We start from the raw sequence: 21,459 nt of genomic DNA on the forward strand, positions 1-21,459 counted from the left end.
GTGGAGTCCCACCAGGTCTCCGTTATCCCTGTGACATCATAATTATTTGCATTAGGCAGAAGGACGAGCTACTCCTGCTTATTCCCCCAGCTCCTGGCATTTGTATACAGGCAAACAAGTGTCTCCTTGGGGGCTCTTGCTTTGCCTACAGATTGTACCAGGGCTGGGGCAGGGGTGGGCTTCCTTAAGTGCCTCGGCCTGCTGGCTTTGCAAGGGTTGCTCAGCAGGCCAGCAGTGGCGGTATTCCCGCCCCAGCGGGCTTAGTTTAAGCCCGGTGGAGTAGGTCAGCCAGTCTGGCTGAGAAGAGCCTCCTCTCCAGCGGAGAGAGGTGGAGGCCATCTCTTCCCAGCAGCTCTCTGCCTCTCTCGCCAAAGAGTGGGCTGCGGTCATGGAAGCCAAATCCTTCCCGATGACACCAGCACCGCAGTCTTTGGTTGACTATGTGGATCTTCCTCTCCCTCCTCAGCCCATAGCCCAAGACTGGGAGGATCGACGAGAACATCACCTGTGCCCCCAAATCCTTTAGCCCTGCTCCCAAATCCCTGTAGCGCCTCATGGCCCGGCTGGGAGTGCTCCAAGCTGTCATTGGTGCCCACATGAATAAGGAGCATGGGATAGTGGTCTGTGGGCTGGAGGAGCTTAGGGATCCTCTCCACAATGTCCCAGATGCAGGCCCCCAGGAAGCAGCAGACTTCCCGGGCTAAAGGGTCGGGGCGGCAGATTACCCCCTCAGTACCCGTCAGGATGGAGTCTCCCACAAGAAACACCTTACATTTTGTCTTGGGGAAAGCAGGGGCGGTAGCTGCAGTTGAGCCTGTGTTGCCTGTGGGAGCTGGCAACTCAGCAGGCTCTGCTGGAGCAGCAAGAGGTGTGTACCTGTTGCTAAGCTCCAGCGGGGAGGGGCCTTAGGGCCCTTGACCACCTTGGTCCATGCCCCTGACTGGACAGAGTGGGAGGTCTCGGAGTCCTCCTTTGTCCTGGAGGGAGATGGCGGTCTACCCTCCGGCTCCCGGGGGAGAAAGACCTGGCAGTAGCAGTCCATCTCTTGCTCACAGTCTCTGATGGCATGCAGTCTCTGGACTGTGGCCTGGAGCTCCTCCAGCTGGCATGCCAGAGACCCCAAAAGGGAGCAGACCCCACAAGGGGAGGTGACCATGGAGCCCTCAATTTAGATTCAACCTGAATCAGGGACAGCAATTCGATCCACTGTCCCTGATTTGATTTGGCCGAATCCAGATCTGAAGATTCAATGCTGATTCAGTGAATCAGTGATTCGGACACAGGCACAGGTTTAAAAGTTTTTTCTACATTTAGGATAGAACAATCCCATGCATCAGTACAGGCTGGGGGGGCTGACTGGTTGGGCAGCAGCTCTGCAGAAAAGGACCTGAGGGTTACAGTGGACAGTAAGCTGAATATGAGCCAGCATTGTGCCCTTGTTGCCAAGAAGGCTAACGGCATCCAGGGCTGCATTGGTAGGAGTGTTGCCAGCAGGGCAAGGGAAGTGATTATTCCTTTCTGTTCAGCACTGGTGAGGCTACATCTGGAGTACTGTGTTCAGTTTTGGATCCCCACTACAGAAAGGATGTGGACAAATTTGAGAGAGTGCAATGGAGGGCCACAAAAACAGAGAGAGGGCTGGGGGACATGACTTATGAGGAGAGACTGAAGGAACTGGGCTTATTTAGTCTAGAGAAGAGAAGACTGAGTGGGGATTTAATAGCAGCCTTCAACTACCTGAAGTGGGGTTTGAAAGAGGATGGAGCTAAACTGTTCTCAGTGGTGATAGATGACAGAACAAGGAAAAATGGTCTCAAGTTGTAGCGTGGTAAGTTTAGGTTAGATTTTAGGAAGAATTTTCTTACTAGAAGGGTAGTAAAACACTAGAGCAGGTTACCCAGACAGGTGGTGCAAGCTCTATCTTTGGAGGTTTTTATGACCCAGTTAGACAGTGTTTTGCTGAGATGATCTAGTTGGGGGTGATCCTGTCTTGACCAGGGGGTTGGAGTAGATGTGACCTCCTGAGGTTCTTTCCAACCCTAATGTTCTACGATTTAAAAAGCAGGAATTGTCTAGAGATGATCTGTACAACCCTTATTGATTTGTTCTTCTGCTGTAAAGCTGGATTTAAAAACTACTAGTTAATCTCTTTCCTTTTTTCTTTCTCCCATTTTATTCCTTCCCTTATTGGTTTTACCTAGCTATATACTTATCTGTCCTCTGCTTTATTCACTTCTCTGGTAAGCATTTTTCTGTGTTCTTTTCTCATTTTCTGTTGCCTTAATGTTTGCATGATAAAGACCATCTTCATAATAATCTTTTTGTGTTTCACATTGCTGTGCCACCTGGCATTCCAAGTACATGTTCAGATGGGTCAAAGCAGAGGTGTGAATGGTGTTCCTTAGTACTTTATAATAAAACTATAACCATGTTTGTATCATGTGTCTTGTGTAAGGCCTGGCACCATTAAGCATCAGCACCAGTGGAGTGCTATCATGATATGATGTAAAGTATGGCAAAATTATGTCAGAGCTCATACGTTTTTATGTAGTTTTAATAAACATCAGCAAAGTTGTTAATCTAAAGAGGGACCTATTTAAATTTGTTTATCAGATAGTAAAGGACAGCCTGGTATTACTGATATGAGATACATTTTTCTTAAAACAAGGAGCTGCCATTTTGCTCAGCTGTACAGAAGAGATGTATCATATTGTCCTGTGGGGCATGGTAAACTGGTTGGAAAGGTTTTCTGTAAGCCTGAGGCAACAAAATGCTCCTTTTTACTGCCTATGTAGTTTAAAGTGTTTCTTGCGTATGTCATTATTAGTAGCTCATTCAAATAGCTGGGATGGAAATTTAACTCCATTTTGGGGTTCCACAGGAAAAGCATGTTACTTCATCATGGGCTTTATTCAGTCTTTCACTTTTTAGTTTAATATAACATACTAGTCAAATTGAGCAGAGAGATATTAAGCTCTGATAATATTCTCTGATATGAAAAAGTCAGTGTTTTTATTACATTGCTTATAATGTTATTTAGCCATTGTTTGTTTGTCCTTAGTCTTCCTCCTCTCTAGTAGATGTATATTAGATGTATGCATTTCATAGACATTAGGGCTGGAAGGGACCTCGGAAGGTCATCGAGTCCCGCCCCCTGCCCATGCTGCTGGTTCTGCTTCGTGCTGTGCTGCACTGCGGTTGTGTGCAGCACGGACATTTATCGGCCCCATCAGGCCGATATCTGATGCAGCAAATTTTCTTCATTTTGCTTTCCAAAAACAAGATACATATCTCATTGGGTGGGAGGGGGAGTGATATGCAAGAAATTAAGTGTTTGCTTCTTGAAATTTAGACAAAACAAGGAAAAAATCATAATATGCTTATTTAGTCTGGAAAAAAGAAGACAGAGAAGATTAACTGGCAGCATTCAACTACCTGAAGGATGGTTCCAAAGGGGATGGAGCTGGACTGTTCTCAGTGGAGGCAGATGACAGAACAAGGAACAGTGGTCTCAAGTTGCAGCAAGGGAAGTTTTAGGTTAGATATTAGGAAAAAACTCTCTCATCAGGAGGGTGGTAAAACACTGGAACAGGTTACCCAGAGAAGCTGTGGAGTCTCCATCCTTGGAGGTTTTTAAGACCAAAGTAGACAGCCTTGGCTGAGATGTTCTAGTTGGGAATGGTCCTGCTTTGAGCAGGGGGTTGGACTAGATCAGTGGTTCTCAACCTTTTTTGTACCAGGACCTATTTGTAAACACGCAAGGCCAGTCCAGACCCAGTGCCCCCCACCCCCAGGCTCTAGCCCCTCAGTGTGTGGGGCAGGAGGTGGGTGTATGGGGCAAGGGGTGGGGGGGAGCCCAGGAGCTCCAAACAGCCCCTTGCAGGCTGGAACTTTTTCGGCCTGCAAGGGAAAAGCCATTGTTTCCCACTTTTTTTCTCCTTTTAAAGGAGACTCCATTTTTAGAGTTTGTTGATCCGTTTTTAAAGTGTATTTGTGACCATTTCATATATTCTTGCAACCCACTTTTGGGTCATGAGCCACAGGTCGAGAAATGCTGGGTTAGATGACCTCCTGAGGTCTCTTCAAACCCTAATTTTCTGATTTTTGTAATGATCATATGACCTGTTGGTTTTCTGGAGACTACCAGCAAGAGCTACGTAGAGCACTTATCATCTGTGAACCAAAGTTCAAAAATCATCATCTCAGAGCCTTATTAAAAGAGTTGCACAGTACAGCTTTTATTTGGTATAAAAAATGTTGTTGTGGACAATTTTGTTGTGTGGTGAATGTTGGATGGCCTTGAAACACATTAAGCATTAAGTAATTGTTCTACCTTCTGAACATCTGCATTTGGTTACCTGATGTCTTTTTTTTTTTTTTCCTTTCCCCCTTATCAGTTTTGTCAACCTGCTGTGATTAAGAGGCCACTTGCTTTCCCTTTCTTCAGCCATTTGGACACAATGGATCACTTAGGGACAGCAGACACTGAGGATGATTCAGGATCATTAACACGCCTTGCTCCTAGTCCTCATAGTGAAGCAGTTGCTCATGAATTTCAGGAACTGTCATTGCAGCCCAATCAGTATTTACCCCCCCTCAAAGAACGGAAAAATGGTAAGTGCAAAATTGATAATATGAAGAGCTCTCCTTGTTCCTTCCTGCTGAGAGATGACTTTTTTTTAACTGAGATGTTGTTGCTTCATTACTCATTTATTCAAGCTAAATCTTTGTTTAACTTTCTCCCTCTTCATTTCCAATAGTTGTATTAAAGTTTGAGCATTGTTGTTTGTTATGCAATATATCTCAACTAACTTAGTTTACAGTTGCAATTTACAAGATACAGACAAGATATATGTATGCTTCTAATTTAAACCACCAACCTGGAAATATTTGGTCAACTTTTAAAAATGTATTAAATTTATAATCTCTAGCAAATACAGAGTGCAAGTATGAGTTGGTCAATTTTACTGTATTTTGCAAGGAAGCTTTAACATCATTAGGTACCTGAAGATAGTTAAGAGAGAGATTTAGCAAAATAGGTGTTCAAACTTGAGATTTTAAAGTAGAATTTCTGTTTCATAGAGTAGTCTAAGGGTGAACACCACAAGAAGAACAAGATTTATACTTAAATGTTTTTTTATTTTCCGTCATTGTTGATGTTCACAAGGCAACTTAGTAGAACAGTGTTTTCGTGATTACAGTAAATATGGAATAGTTAGGCTTGAATCAAGATGTAGGTTGCTTTTGTTGTAAAATGAATTAATTTCAAGAAGCGTATTGCACCTCACCATCTTCACCTTTTTAGACTTAAACTTGCATTCTTCAAGAGTATGGTATAAAGGTAAATAACTAGTAGAAATATTTTTTTTTTCTCTTTCCAGAACAAAATAAATTAATGTACATGGCAACACTGTTCCTTTTGGCACAGTAGTGGAATATCCATATGAGAGACCTGACCAACGAAGCAAGTAGGACCTCTGGTGTCCTACACTTGAGGAACGTTTAGTAGATAAATCATAATGTTGCTGGGTTTTTGGTTGTAGCCATGTTGGCCTAAGGACATAGGCAGGCAAGGTTCTTTGAGTAGATGTGTTTATTAGACCAACTGAGTAGTTGGAAAAAGTTCTTAGCAAGCTTTCAGGTGCAGTCATCCTTCTTCAAGCATTTGGGAGTCTCTGCTGTTCTGAGACTCCAAGAAATGTGAGAAACTAAAAGTGTGGCAGGATGTCAGTGAGAATATAAATAAATAGAAATTAGAAAGACGAAGGGTAAATCAGAGAGGGGAGGGGGAAGAGGAAGAGAGCAGGGAGAAAAGGCTAAAGGGAGAAATTACAGTGATAGAATACAAGGTAGAATAGGGAAATAGATGGAGATCAGGAAAACAGGAATGAGAGAAGCTACAAGTGTGAGTGGATGTAGTGTAAATCTGAATAGGTAAAAAGGAGAAACAAAAAGGTAAAGCAGGAGAGGCGGGGAGAGACATGGGTTTTTGGGAAATTTTTCCAATGCCCTAACTAGAGAATGATCTGATTTGGCATATTTATTTGACTTGTTTAGTAACAAAACTAAAAAAGTACCCCATGTTAATTTTATGTCCCAATAGCCAAAAGTATTTGAACTGAAAAAAATTAAATACAGCACACTTAATGTGGTATAAATGTTATACTCAAATTCAAAGCTGTATGTGGAAGGAAATTATTTGTATTGGAATACTTATAAAAACATAAAGACAATACAGAATAGCATGTACTTCATAGATTTGAATTGGAAGAGACTTATTAGATCATTGAGGCTGACCCCCCTGCCCTGGGCAGGAATGGGGTCAGATGACCCCAGCCAGGTGTTTGTCCAGTCTCCTCTTAAATACCTCCAAGGAAGGGGACAGCACTGCCTCCCTTGAAAGTGTATTCCATAGTTTGGCAGCCCTCACTGTAAAGAATTTTTTCCTGATGTTCTGTCTAAATTTGCTCTCCTTCAGTTTGTGGCCATTGTTTCTAGTTACCCTGATGGGCGTCCTGGCAAACATTGTATCCCCTATTTCCTGCTGTCACCCCCGATGAGTTTGTAGACACCCACAGGGTCACCTGTCAGCCTTCTCTTGTGGAAGGTGAAGAGATTCAGGTCCCTCAGTCAGTCCTCATAGGGTTTTTTCTGTAGGCCTTTCACCAGACCAGTGGCCCTCCTCTGAACCCTTTCTAGGTTATCTACATCCCTCCTGAAGTGCGGCACCCAAAAGTGGACATACTACTGCAGCTGAAGATTTTGAGACGCAAACAAGTTTAGCAGTGCACTCATTTGTTAGTCTGTTCCTCTTTTATGTCTTGGTTGAGCTGAAAGTCTTCCAGTTCCATTCACAAGAAGCTGATGTTAGAGAAATGCTTAGGATCCTTAGAGCAATCCTGGACAACAGTCGGGTATTACAGTATCCCTTCCACCACGTGAGAGGAGACGCATTCTCTGCTTCCTGCCAAATGATATATTTGCTCCAAAGTTTTTCTTTTGTGCAGTACTCGGTAATGTCTGCCATCACAACTATTTCATCAAAGTTGGGGACGTTCTTAGCTACTTCCATAATAGTATCAAGAGCAGTAGATAACTCATCTTCTCAAAAATGTTGTCCTCTGTGTTGAGGATCCGAAAGGTTTGCTGCCAAATGAACTGGATGAGAGCAAAAACTCAGGTCTTGTAGTAAACACTTGTTTTACTTCTTTTTTGGATAAAGGTGAAGAAGGCAAAAGCTCAAATAGATTTTCATTTAGTTGTCTGAATATCACTAGAATATTTGAAAGGCTTTGTGTATCTTCTTCAAGTTTCTTGATAGCCACCAAAACTGGTAGTAACAAATTGAATGCTCCTTGAACCCAGAACACATCACTGTCAAGAATCTGCTTCCGAAAGTTCATGGAAATAATCTGGGATACTGTGTCATCTATTGTAGCACACCACAAACAGTTCTTTGTGCGCGGCAAGCTATGTAAATACTTGGTAGCCAAGCCCCATCTAGTTTCTATTGGCAATAAAAGTTCACTTTCCTTCACCTGCTTCTCTTTCTGTAGCTTCTTCAGTCTGATTAACAACATGATGATTGTTGAATACCTTCACAATTGCTTTGCAGTTTGCCAATATTGTCTTTTATTGTATTCACACTTACCATGTCCTTTGCTAGAAGATTCAACCCATGAGCAAGACAGCCAAATACTATTAAATAAGGACACTTTGCCTTTAATATTTGGCATATAGCTTTCATGTTGCCCGCATTATTAGTTAAAGGGCTTGTACCCTGGAGGGACGTGCACTTTCAATTGCTTCGCTTGGTAATTTGGCTACATATTCACCTGTATGACAAGAAAATTTGGTAGCAGTTGCTTTCAGGAATATTGGTTCAGGTGTTGCTAACAGAATGTTCAATAAAGGCTTTCCTTGTATATCAGTCCATGCATATGAAACTAGAGTTGGTGATTCTGCTTGACCAGTCCTTTGAGTAACCATTGCTTGAACTCTGTCATACCCTCTATCTAAGAGAAAATGTGATAAGTGATAACGTGACAGTAACTTATAGGCAAATTAGTTTGTAATGTTCCTTCCAGTATTGATTTACCAGTTATGGAAAGAGGTGTACCACTTGCAAATATAGCTCGAGCTAATGTCTCTTCTGCTTTTTCTTGCTCTTCTTTTGACATTTTGTCCACAAAGCTTGATAAAAAGCTTGACTGTCTTGAACAGCTACTCATGGTGGATTGCATATCTGGTGACAGTTATCTTGAAATCGAGGATCCTGCTGCTGCTTCCCTGAGACCTGGCAGCTCAACATTTTAATATTCCATTCTTTGCAAATCTGCTATTTAACTTGAGCTACCAAGTTCCTGCAACAAAAGGGGGCAAAGATTTTTATTTTAGTCTATTGTAGTCTGGCTTCAGCCATCAGAAGAAGTGACATGGAGTTTGCTTCCCCCCCTCCAATGCCAGAAAGAACGTTCTGATGCTCATCTTGCTACTTAGTTGCCCTGGGACTGCAGAGCCAAAGGGAAGTGTAGTCTGGCCTCTGCCATCAGCCAGAGGACTAAGCTTGCTCTGCTGGGTTGAAATAATTAACTATTGATCTATTATGTAATTTTAAAAATTATATTGTTAACCGTATGCCATTTTGGGTGCTTAGTGCAAGCAGAAAAGCATGATACAAATATTTTAAATAAATAAACAATAGTCCAGAGTTGCATTAACTTTTAAAATTATAATGTTTTAAAACAATATAGATACTAGTCTGTACTGTGTGTTGTTTAACATATTAATTTGTTTACTTGCATAGGATTCCTGAAGTAGAGATTTCTCAGATGATGATGTTCCACCACGTTATTGTATTAGCTTTCTGTATGTGGCTTGTACTCTTTCAGGACAGTTTCTACATGTTGTTAAATGTTTCTTCATTCTTGTTGCATTGTCAACATACTCCTGTCTGCAATATTTACATCTACCAACTTTCTTCCTTCCTTCAGTGGCTTGAACTTCACTATAATGATGCCCCACACACTCATTTTTTTCTGATTTAGGCATTATTATGGCTGCTTGAAACCAAAAGCACTAAAAAAACTAACAGATTTTATGCAAACACTTCCAGCTTCCCCAGCTCAAGAAAAGAAATGAGACACTGCTCTCTGTTTGCTGAACTGAAAGTGAAACAAAAATTAGTCACAGTTTTAGTTTTGGTTTTGCTTTCACTTAATCTGAAATTAAATAAGAATTTTAGCTTTGGTTTTGATTTGGCCTGCATAGCCAATTAGGTGAATTCATACTTGATTTTTGGTTTGGATTATTATTTGAGTGTATTTACCCTCCTGTTTACAAATTAATAAAACATATATGGTACTCACACACTTCCTAGGGATAATCGTCTGAAAAACATTAATTACAACTTTGAAACTGCCGAGCTTGCCTAATATTGTATTGGTATCCATTCATTGCTACTAATGAATTTTATGAAACAATGAATTTTTAGAAATGGAAAATTTCCCATGGAAAAATTAAGGGCTAGAAAATTTTTCACCCCACATCTCTGGGGGTGGAAGAGAAAGCAGGGATTTAAAAAAAAAAAAGGCCAAAGGGAAACATTTATAGTGGTAGTAATACAAGGTAAAAAAGAGGCTATCAATGAAGAAGGAAATAGTAGGAACTCACTCATTCTACCTTACTATAAAATTTTATTATAAACAAGGTTTCTGTAATTTTTACTATTGGGTAGCAAGGTGAGGTCAGCAGTATACATCCTACATGAGTACATAGTTCACCTTGCCTAATTTACCTTGAGTAAAATGTAAATACCTTACCCCATTATTTTATTTTTTTTCAGTAGGATAGCTATTGCATACTTTGGTCAGCAGAAAAATAGCCTGAATCTCTTAAATTGTACTGCATGATCTCTGAAGTCACAAATAATGTCAATTTTCAGACAGATGTCTTCATCATCAAAAGGCTATGAAATACAAATTCTAACTAGAACTTTATCTTCAGCACTTTTCACACTTTAATTGTGGTGCAAAGTATGTGTTACAAATTTTTAGACTTTTGCTGGATGACATAACACAATGTACTGTTGGTTTTAGAACAAGCATTTTACAGTATAAATCTTAAAACATTAACAGTGACTAAGTTATTAAAAATATGTATTATCACTTAATACAAGTTTTATAATTTGGAGTTCTCTTCTAGGTACTTAGAGCTCCAAGGATTCTCAAGGATTTTTTAATTTTCTTCAGAAATATTAGTTGGTCACAAATAGTAGAGAACTCAGAAACTGGCAGGGACTCAGTCATATAGCAATAGGTGAAAATTGGTGGGTGATTTATTTTGGACCAGCTTAGAATGGTTGGTATAGTTTTAGGGGCACAGGGCACTCAGTATTGGGCACTCCAGCAGTGCCTCACTGAGAAGCTCCTGTATCTGTCCATCATAATTGTCTTCTTTGGCAATCCCTTGTAGTTGAGGAAGATTGTCTTCCATGGTTGTTTTATCTGCGTGTCCAAAGATGGCAGATGAGGCCTATTCAGGATTGACAGACTCTACTGTGGCTTGGACGTGTTTCCATGTGGGGTGGGTGGTGCTAGATTTTTGATTTGGTTTGTGACGCTGCTGATGCCACGGCTGTTGCTGTCATGAGGTTTCAGCGTACTGAGATCCCTGAAACAGACTGTTCCTCCATTTGGGACAGTCCTGGGCAATTAGTGTCCCATGAATTGGCATTGATGTTGCGTTTTTTAAGTTGGCCTTGAGGACATCATTGAAGCACTTCCTCTAACCTCCTTCAGAGTGTACAACTTGGCTGAGCTGGGAGAATAAAACTTGCTTCAGGAATCTGGAGTCAGATGTCTGGATGACATGGTCAACCCAACAAAGTTGATGTTGGATGATCATCAACTCGGTACTCATGGTGTTTACTTACAGGAAGATGCTGATGATGCTGTAGTGTGTACTATCTCAGAAGCAGACCTTCAGACAATCGTCAGTGTCTTTACCGAGGCATGTAGGAGAATGGGACTGACACTTAACATTCAGAAGGCTAAGGTCCTCCATCAGCAAGTTCCTGATGAGCAGTCCTGTAGCTCTGGTAATTGGATCCACAGTGAGATTCCGGAGAATGTTGAGTATTTCCCGTACCTTGGAAGCCATTTCTTGCAGAAGGCTAACAATGACAAAACCCAGCATTGCCTTAAATGTGCAAGTGCAGCCTTTGGGTGCCTGAGGAAACAGGTGTTTGAAGATTGTGACACCAGATCCAAAACCAAGCTCACGGTTTATCAAGTAGTTGTGGTCCCCCGCATTGGTGGACAGAGCTGAGACATGGATAACCTACTGGAGACATCTAAAATTGTTGGAGAAGTACCATCAATGCTGCCTGCAGAAGATCCTTCAAATCCAGTGGGAAGATGGACACATCAACTTTAGTAGTGTCCTCCTGCAAGCAACACCATGAGTACTGAAGTGATGATTATCTGACATCAACTTTGTTTTCTTTCTAAACTCATCATAATTATATTTTTCTCTCTTACTTATAACACACAGCGTTAAGACCCTTTGCTATTACAGTCTTTTAAAACGATTTGGTGGGGATGTTTTTAAAAAGCTATTTGAAACACCAGCTGTAAACCAGAAGAAAGGAGAAATCTAGTCTTTATATGTTCTAACCAGTGAGCAAACAATAGGCAGCAGAATAAAACAACCTAGAAAACCAGCTGGAATAATTTGGGTTCAGAGTTTTTTAGCTATCCTGCTAGTTACTAAACTGAAAATAATGAGATCTGGGCAACACTAAATTCTAGGCTGAAGTACTTTTTTTATTTAAAAAAAAAATGATGTGAGTACAGTGTCTGGCATGAATACATTTATGATGGGTACTCTGTAGATGCATACAGACAGTCCTTGACTTACAACGTTGTTACAACGTTTATTATTTGACACCATGTTTCAACTTTCTGATGTCAGTTTCGACTTTACAATGCTTGATCCAACGCGATGCCATACCAGCGAACAAGTTCGCTGTGCCACCCATCTCCCTGGAGAACATCTGTCCAAACTTGCTTGAACACTTTCTTTAAGAAAGCAGACAAGACTCCAGAAAAAACCTGCAGCCAAGACTCTTGAGAAGAGTCTAGCGAAGAACCCTTAAAGTAGTCCAACCAAGAGTCCTTCAAAAAATTCAGCAAAGTCACCTCAAAGAAGTCCTTCCAAATCAATATGATTGCTATTTACATTATACATACGTTAATGTAGCTATATTACTTACCTGTAATTGATTGAATACAAAATTCTGGGTTATTTTTTGTGAAAATAGGGTATCAGGCCTTGGTTCAGGAGCCAGTCGCTTATTTATAACGTTGTTTCCTATGTGAAAATTGGTTCCAAGTTGCAACATTTCGACTTATGGCAAGATGTGGTTTTCAGGAATTAATTGCAAGTCTGAAGACTGCCTGTACATAGTGCAGACAGTTTTCATTTGATGTATTGAACAATTTTTTCAATGTATTGAGTCTCATAATGAATTTGCCCTTTTAAGCAAAGATTACAATATTAAGTTAGATATTAACGAAAGTTTAAAAGCCCAAGAAAAATTAAAAATAGGGTTATAAATGCATAAAAAGTAGATATTCATCATTTCAGTTCTTTTTTTAAATCATCCTTGGAAACTAATATGAAAACACATTCTACTATACTTGAAATAAAGTGTACTAGCACTTACAATCCTTAATCTTAGTTGAAATGCAGAATGTTGCAATTAAGTAGGTTTTTGTTTTTGTCTTTTTTTATAGTCTCTGAAATTTGTTTTTCAAAACTCTGTAAACAATGTCAATAGGAACAACAAATGTCTGCTAATGTGTGATTTTTGTTCCCCATAAGTATTTGAATGGTATCTTCTAAAAGATGAGAGCAAACTGAGTAGGTACTGATTTCCCATTAAGTCTGCCTCTGTCATTGGTACTGCCAGTTCCCACAATCCTAGCATTCCCAGGGCATCAGTCAGTGTCTACAAGGAACAATTTTCAAATATTAAAGCATGTGAAAAGACATACAGGCCAAAACTCAGAGCTCTCTAGGGACTGTGACCTCTTAAATGGAATATATTCTGACATTTTCGCAGGCTACTTTAAGGAATTCCAGCAGGGTCGTTCCATTTGGTAAACTTTTAAACAAACTGTCTGTCATTTTAATGTGATTTATAGAAATTTTTTCTTTTATTATTTGCTTCTTGTGAATAGATTAAGATAGGAGACATGATCTGTGACTGACTCCATTAAGGCATCTGGTGTATATGAAAAAATCCTAAGCTAGAAGTTTTGGCATTCAAGTAATTACAGAAGATATGGAAAGTATGTTTTCCTTTAAAGAAATCTTTTGATCAAAATGCCTTATTTTGATTTTTGTTTCCAAAAATTCCTTGGGATAACTGAATGCTTAGCTGCAGATGAATGCTGTGTTAATACTCTAGTCTGACTTAATTACTTAAAATGATCTTTAAAAGCAGTATTGCTAGAAACAGGTCCTAACCACTGTGGAATTTTTATTTGGATTCCAACTTTGATATGTTGATGCATTGAGGAGGTCCTGCAGCATGGGATTCTTCAGCCGGGTATAACACAGGTTTTCTCCACTGGTGAATGAAATACACAGATATAAAAAAAAAAAAAATTTTTTAGATTCAGGGAATGATATTCCCTGCTTCACATTCCACCTTTTAACTTTAAACTGAAATGGGGAAGTATCCTGGGTCAAGCAAGTTCTGTCTGTAGGCCAGGGCCATAGAGCAAATTGCCTTATGTGAAAAAAAGTAATCTGCTTTCAAGTATATGAAATGTGAGCAGAACCTGAGAGCCATAACATTAAAAAAAAAAAAAAGTGTGGCCATTTCATTTTTTTATTAAATATTAGGCAGTGGTGGTGTCCTAGGTAGATAGTTTTTCTTGCAAACAGCAGAAATTTTCCGTATGACCACTAGGGTGGCTTACATGGCACTACCAGTGTATAAAAAGTGAATTCGGCCTTCTCTTCAGCAGTGAGTAATGCAAAACAAATAGTACTTTTTTGTAGAATTTGTAATACATCAAATTATTTTAGAACCAGTGTAATGAGGAAATACCCCCTAACCATTGAAGACAATAAGAGCCCTATAGCTGTTGCTATACTACATGGAAACAAAACAAAACATAAAATGTGGCAAAGTAACTAGTTCTGTTGCTGTTTAATATTGTTTTCTGTACATTGAATTGTGTTTGTATTCTTTTGGCCTGGGGCCTCTATTTGGAAATTAAAGTTATAAGAATATGTTTCATTAGAAAAAAGATGGTGTTATTTTGTTCGATGGTTACTAACTGCTGCTTCATCCATAGTAAAGATATAGACACACTTAGTAGAGGTGCACTGATACATCAGTCTGATATCAAATCAGTACCAATATAAAGAAAATTGGCTGTATCGGAAATTGGCCCAATTGGGGCCACTAATTTGGCCAGTAAATTCCAGTGCTGTGCGCAGTAGCAGCGCAGCACACAGGCAAGGAAGAGCAGAGCCAGCAGCTTGGAGAGCTGCCTCCAGCTGGTAAGTCCATGTGGTGAAAGGGAACAGATCAATGCCCCCCTGGGTAGCGGGGGAGGCTCTGCCCAACCAGGGTGGGGCGGGCATGGGAGGGGGGGAAGCTCCTGCTGCTGCTTGCACCCCGGGAGGGCACGTGCCCCCGGATCTGCATGGGGCAGGATGAGTGAGCTGCAGCTGTGGTCTGGAGCTGGAGCTGCATGGGACTCTTCTTGCCGAGGGCTTGGCTCAGGCCAGGCACTGGGAGGGAGCTGTAGCCACCTGAAGTTTTGCCACAGCTCTGCTCCCAGCGCTGCTGCCATGGTGCGCCCAGTGCAGCCCCGGCTCAATGCTCCACCTCCACCCAGGCACCAGGAAGAGCTGGGGCTGCACTGGGTGTGTGGCAGTGGTGCTGGGAGCAGAGATCTGGCAACATTTGGGGTGGTTGCAGCCCCCTTCATAGCCCCCACCCTGAGGCCAGCCCTCAGCAAGAAGAGCCTCACGCAGCCTTGGCTCCAGCCCAGAGCTGCAGCCCGCCTGCCCTGCTCTGCGCAGATCTGGGGGTACACCCCACCCCGTGCCCTCTCAGGGTGCAAACAGCGGTGGGAGCCACCTCTCCCGATGAGTCATGGCTTCATTCCGTCTGCCCTGCCCCATCTCATTCCCTCACCATGAGGGGTGTTGATCTGCCCCCTTCCATCACACAGACTTACCAGCTGGAGGCAGCTGTATTGGAAATCAAATTGGTTTCAGCCATATGCCTTCTTAAATATCAGGTATTGGTATCAGCCCCCAAAATCTCTATCAGTGCACCCCTAAGACTTAGCAATTATATTGATATTGAATGATACCTTCATATAAGCTGTAACATTTATGCTACTGTAGTGTTTCATGGAATTTTAACCATGTTTCATTTGGGGTTAAACTTAGTGATTTAACCAATTTGCATCACAACGAGCATGCAGGCCTAACAATTGAATCGTAACCAAGTCTTAAATGCGATTAAAAAAATCAGTTCAGTTAGCTTTCTTTGCCATATATCTATAAATGGTATGTGACAATTTTAAAATGAATATATGACTAATGTTTTATACTAGCCAGTTGCCCATCAAGAATGACCGGGCAAGGGAGTGGGGAGGGATGGAGCCCCGTGCACCCCACCCCCGGACCGGTTCCCCCCTTCCTTCCTGCTGCTTGGGGTCCAAGCCCGCTTCCCCCCCACACACACACCCCCCCCGCAGCCATGTGGGGAAGGGAGGAGCGGGCCTGGGCCCAATGCCAGGGAAGACTGGGCCCAAGGGTGGGGAGAAGCTAGACTGGCAGGGTGAGGGGGGGAAGCAGCGGGCCCAAACTGACCTGGCAGCAGTGGGAGGACAGGAGGAGTGGGCTCAGGGCTGACGTGGGGGAGGGGAGTTGGAGGAGTGGGCCCAAGGGGGTGAGGAGGAGACTTGCATTGAATTACAGTAATGCTTACAGGAATGTTTTTGATGTAAAACAGAAGGTTATAGCTTCAGAACTTAGAATATCAATATATTATCTTGAAGGGTATAGGAAAAGGATATACAGGTAGAAACACCACAAAGAGACAGTGGAGAATGTCCTGACACCACTGAAATGAATGAAAATTTGCCAGAATTTATGCCCAATGAGCAAATTTATGCCAAATTCTCCCGGGGGGGGAGAAGCTGCTATCAGTTGAGTGAGAGCATAAAAGAGCTTATTGATAAAAGATGTCAAATTGAGGGAAATAGGGGTTAGTAGTATTCTGGCTGCTTGTCAGAGTGGCCAGTTGTGGCAGGGGTGCGGGAAGAACAGTAAGATGCTTGGAGGACCAACCAAACTCATGTCATAAAATGCTGGTATCCACATGTAAAACTGAACTGATGTACTGTGAACTGGCAGTTTTAAACCAATTTAATAGGCTTGTGTGTTTTGTTTCAGGTTAATTTTCATTTAAACCAGTCTAAATGATAACGTTTGTCCATGCCCTCTTATTGAACAGCCTTTAAAACATTATGCTGAGTGTTTCTGTCTTGAATATAGAGTTAATTATAAATTTTAAAAATATTTTTTTAAATCATTTAATTATGTATCGTTTCAAATTAAAACTATATAATATGGAAAACAATTTAATACGAACAATTTTCTCCCATGCTTGTAACCCAAATATTAAAGCTTGCTATTTGTGTATGTATCAGAAAATGCAGTTGGCTCCAGTCTATGTTAATACTTGAATTGGAATGAAATATGAGAAAATACAGCTTAACTAGAGACAAGCAAGCAGTGTAAACATGTGGTGCAATATAAGGCACTCTAGATATTTTGTTGTTAATGTGGTCACTCAAGTATGCAGTTACTGGGGACTTTCATAACTTTCTTCAAAGCTTTGCTTAACTCCACCTCTTTCTGCTTATGTGCTTCTATCTTGTTTCATCTTATTCATTATAGAAGTCAGTCTTTTCCACCATTTTTTATTCCCTTCTCTCTTAAGGGGTGTACCTTCTTTCATTCTGGGTGTCATGCAGTGAACCTTTTTCTGAGCTCATCCACAAGGTGCCTAGTTTCTTTCCACTGAAATCCCTAATTAAGACAAGCTTACTCTGTACTGCTTATTGGGAACATAGCCGATGTATACTAGCACATTTAAGGAAATGAAGAGAAAATATACCAGGCACGTCTACACATGATGCTACATCACTGTAGCAATGTGCTATGGCAATGTAGCGTCCGCGGGCAAAATGATGCCACAGCTATGCTGCCATAATGATGCACTCCCTGGTTAATAGCCCGTTGCTATGGTGGCATAGTGCCTAAAAATAACCATGCATGGTGTGCTCACAGCAGTACCAGCTGTTAATACACTGTCTTTTAGTACTTCCAAAAGGAAGTATTAAATGACGGCACAGGAACAGTGGTGCCATAAAGGCACGTAGAGATGCACCCACTATGGCATAACCTTGAAACACTAATTGAACATGTAACTTCTCTAAGCTCTTTTGTCATCTTTTGAACATGAATGCATCAGGCAAGGAACTATATTTATATTGCATTTTCTATTTTGTTGTGCTTTCAGGTCCTGCTTACCTTTTAAGTAAAAGGTTTTCTGAAATAACTGCCATCATTAAAAGGGATATTATCAAAGAATCATTAAATTTTGTATTTAAGCAAGGTTATGGGGTGAGCAGTAATTTTTTTTTCTGTTAGATTTGATTATCTGTTGTTTGGATTGGGTTCTCTCCACAAATCGTGTTTTTAAAAAGCTCATAACGTTAAGTTTTTATATTTTTAAGAGTTATGAAAAAATTGGGAAAATATATTTGTCACATGTATATTCATAATTATTTTTGATAGGCGCACTTTTTGTAAAGTATATTATATGATTAAATGAAATGTACTTATTTCTAGAGTGGAGCTGAGATGTAGCATGGGTAAGTGAAGTTGTTGTATTATTTGTTAATTTAGAAATACGTTTGCCCAAAAAATCTAGGGTTTCTCGCCAATGGCTAGTTTTACAGTATTCACCTATTTCTAGTGCTCTTTATGCTCCATTTCTGCTAACCCAAAGGTGGGCAAAATATGGCCTGCGGGCCAGATCCGGCCTGCCAGGCCATTCTGTCCAGCCTGCGGAGCACCTAAGAAGTTTAGAAAATTATTATTTATCTGCTCCTGGCCCCCAGTCAAAGACTGCAGGAGCCAGGGGAAGCTGGCAGGACTCGGGAGCAGGGCTGGCCCGGCCCCACCCCTAAGCGCCCCCTCCCCCCAAACTATGTAGAGTGTGTGTGTATTCGTAGGGCAAGTACCACGCAGATGCCCACAAGCCCCATACCCATCCACACCCTGCATAACCACACACATACCCACATGCTCCCTTGCATCCCATAAACCCCCCCCACACACAACCACACTCTCTTCATACCCCACATACCCCTATGCCTCCCACTCCGCTACAGTATACAAGAGTAAGACTTCATTTTGAGCTATTGTGTGATCACCTCTGTGTATACTACACCAACACATGTAAATCAGGACAAAAATATTTTTTTAAATCAAACTAATGAAAGTTGTAGATGTTTGATTTTTAGAGTATTTGTTATTTTGCTGGTTCTGAGATTGCAAACCTGAAAGGAGTATTTCTAGGGGCATGGAGAGGGACTTCAGGTGGCAAAGGTCAGGGATAAGGGGGTGGGATGTCTGGTCCTGACATGGTGACCAGGGGGTGAGGCACCTGCCAAGAGGTGGGGCCCTCAACAGCTTGCCAAAACTCTAAGTGGCCCTCTGCCTGAAAGAATTGCCTGCCGCTGGACCAGGGGTAGCACCACATCCTGGACCCGGTATCTCCACCCAATCTCCAGAGGCAAATGACTTGTGGGGCAGGAGGGGGAATGCCATGAGCCTAATGTTAGGGAACATCACCCTGATCTTGGGCTCACCACTCCAGAACGTTAAAAAATAGGTGTGCAGTTGGGAGCTCCAGCTGCATGCCTACTTCTTAAGGTTGCAGGGTGCCCATGCTTTGTACCATGGGTCCCAATGCACAGAAAACCTTAAAAAGTACACCTGTACCTAGGCTGCAGCTGTGCTTTTTAAAGCTCCCCAGGGCATTTTTATCCTGGCAGCGGGTAGAGGCTTCCCCAGTCTCTGGCTCCTGGCACTCGGGGAGCTTTAATGAGTTGAGGCAGCTTTCCCAGGTTTCCCTTCTGGGTGCCTTAAACCTTATTCTCAGCAATTTTGGCCAGCCTACTGGGGATCAGAGGCTCCCAACATAGTTTGAAGTCCCCAGCCAGAGAAGCCTTTTGGCTCCTCCCCCTGCCCTGGGAGCTGCTGATTCCCTGCACCCAAGAACCAGGCCAGAGCTGCCAAGTTCTGGATTTTAACAATTAGCTGATTGCCAGCCCAACCCAGACAGTCTCAGTTTAGAACCAGACCCAGGGCAGTCCCAGCTGGGGCCAACAATCAGCTGATTGTCAGCTCACTACACTGGGAAATTGTATTGGCCTTGGTGCTGTCTGTGGCAAGAGCTGACAACCAGCTCATCACTAGCTCTGGCCCTGACAATGAACTGGTTTGCAGCCCTGGCTCCAGAACACCTGGGAGACCCTAGTGCAAAGCCAATCATCATCTGATTGTCAGCCCCAGCTGGACCTGCTGGCACTTCTCTTTAAACTTGCTAGTGCAGGGGGAGGCAGTTAGTAATGGCGTGACTGTTGGAATCAGGGATCAGATCCCAGTCATATCTTCTCACATCATTGGGTTTGTTGGGATCGGGGATCAGATCTTATTGTGCCATTAAGGGTGAGTCTACACAAGGTTCTTTACTGTGGATTAGATATGTAATGTGCAGTAAAAAATCACTGTGTACAAATCCGTGGGACTTACTCTGCAGTAAATTAGGCTAAAGTACTGTTTGCTAATACCAGGAAGTACAGGTACTAGATTAATGGCGCATTAGCTACTGTGCAGTAGTACGTGTATATATGGTGACCAGGAACAACTTGCTCCTGGTCAGCCCTGGCTAAGCCCCAATGTGGGGGGAGGTGTCTTGGCCGCAGGGGCCACTGTTTCCCCATCACATGGGGATTGGGACCTGTCCTGATCCCCATGTGACTGAGAGCGCTGTTCTGGCAGCCAGGACTGCTGTGTCACATCCACATGGAGGTCAGGTCCCGATCTAATCCCCATGTGGCTGGCAGGCAGCATCCCCATTGAGCAGGGATAGCTCCCCCAACCATGTGGGGATTGGGACTGGACCCCCATCCTCCCTACCAGCCCCAGGGTTGGCACCTGGGGGAGCATGGAACTCCCCCTGGATGCTGTAGGGTGGACAGAGCAGGGCAGGAGCAGCCCTGGACTGGACTGCTCCTAGCAGGCACAATTTGCTCCCAACACATCCACCCTGGAGCACTTCAGTTAGTTTGAATTTTCTGCAAAGAAATTCTGGTGCATTAATTGCGCGTATAGTCACGGCCTAAATGAACGTGTGCCAAGCACCTCAGAGATGGAAAAGTTGCTTACAACTTCAGTTGCCAAGAAAAGAATGTTTAACTGGCGGAAAAAAAACAACACAGGTTGTGGCTCCTTTTAACTCTTCTGTCCTTTGGACTGTGAGGCAAGGACAAACTGGGCACAGTCTGAGCCTGGGGGTAACCAAAAGGGGCATAGATGGGTAAGTGACCAATATGTACTGACTGGGTAGTGTTGGGAGGTGAAATATCTACACCTTATTTCTATCAGTTAGAATCCTGGGACCTGACTGTTATGAGGGCTAGTTTCAAGATATCATTATTTAGCAGGACACTGGCAAGTGTCTAGTGGAGGTACTCACTCCATAATAGGTCTAGTTCCCAGTTCAGTCAGAGTTGGAAATGGACTTATGGGACAACAACATTTAAGGGTCTTAAGAAGGGGAGTTAGAGCTTTTCACATCTGGTGCAGCTGGGAAACAAACCCCTTTATTCCTCATATCAGAAGAGTATAGTGTAGTCTCAGAAATGGGTTATGCCCAAGTTGGAAGGTGGAAGGGCTAGTGGCAACCCTTTTGAAAAGTAGCTGTAATGATCAAGAGAAGAATTATGATCTGCACAGTTCAGTGCTTGTCATGGGATGAGGTCCCCAGGGATGGCAGTGATACCCCTAAGGCTCCTTGACTGTGCCAATCCTGCCCAATGAGTGCCCTCTCTCACCTGCCATGTCTTCTTCTACTATAGTAAATAGAGAGGCTGCCCTCTAGTTCGTATTTTTGGGCACGGTCCTGATGGACCCCACTGAACCATGTAGGTTCTTGGATCTCTTTTGGGTCCCGCTTCAAAATGGATGCCTCTTGGGGTAGATGTGTGGCTCCTAACCATCCCTTTACCATGCCCCAAGCCTTGCAAATGTTATACGGAAGTTGTCTCCTTGGAGTTGATG

General features: G+C 42.4%; 1 protein-coding gene across 1 annotated transcript in view; it reads left to right on the forward strand.

Moving 5' to 3' along the window:
• Positions 1 to 21,459, forward strand: part of MKL2 (MKL1/myocardin like 2) — a 180,338-nt gene that overhangs the window by 21,722 nt on the left and 137,157 nt on the right. Inside the window, exon 2 of the mRNA XM_019507428.1 lies at positions 4,398 to 4,614. Within this exon, the coding sequence (XP_019362973.1) occupies positions 4,461 to 4,614 (154 nt within the window). The 5' untranslated portion in view covers positions 4,398 to 4,460. The remainder of the gene's footprint in view (positions 1 to 4,397; positions 4,615 to 21,459) is intronic.

Source organism: Gavialis gangeticus, unplaced genomic scaffold (genome assembly GCF_001723915.1).
Source record: "Gavialis gangeticus isolate Ggan-Ray unplaced genomic scaffold, GavGan_comp1, whole genome shotgun sequence".
NCBI classification, from domain to species: domain Eukaryota; kingdom Metazoa; phylum Chordata; order Crocodylia; family Gavialidae; genus Gavialis; species Gavialis gangeticus.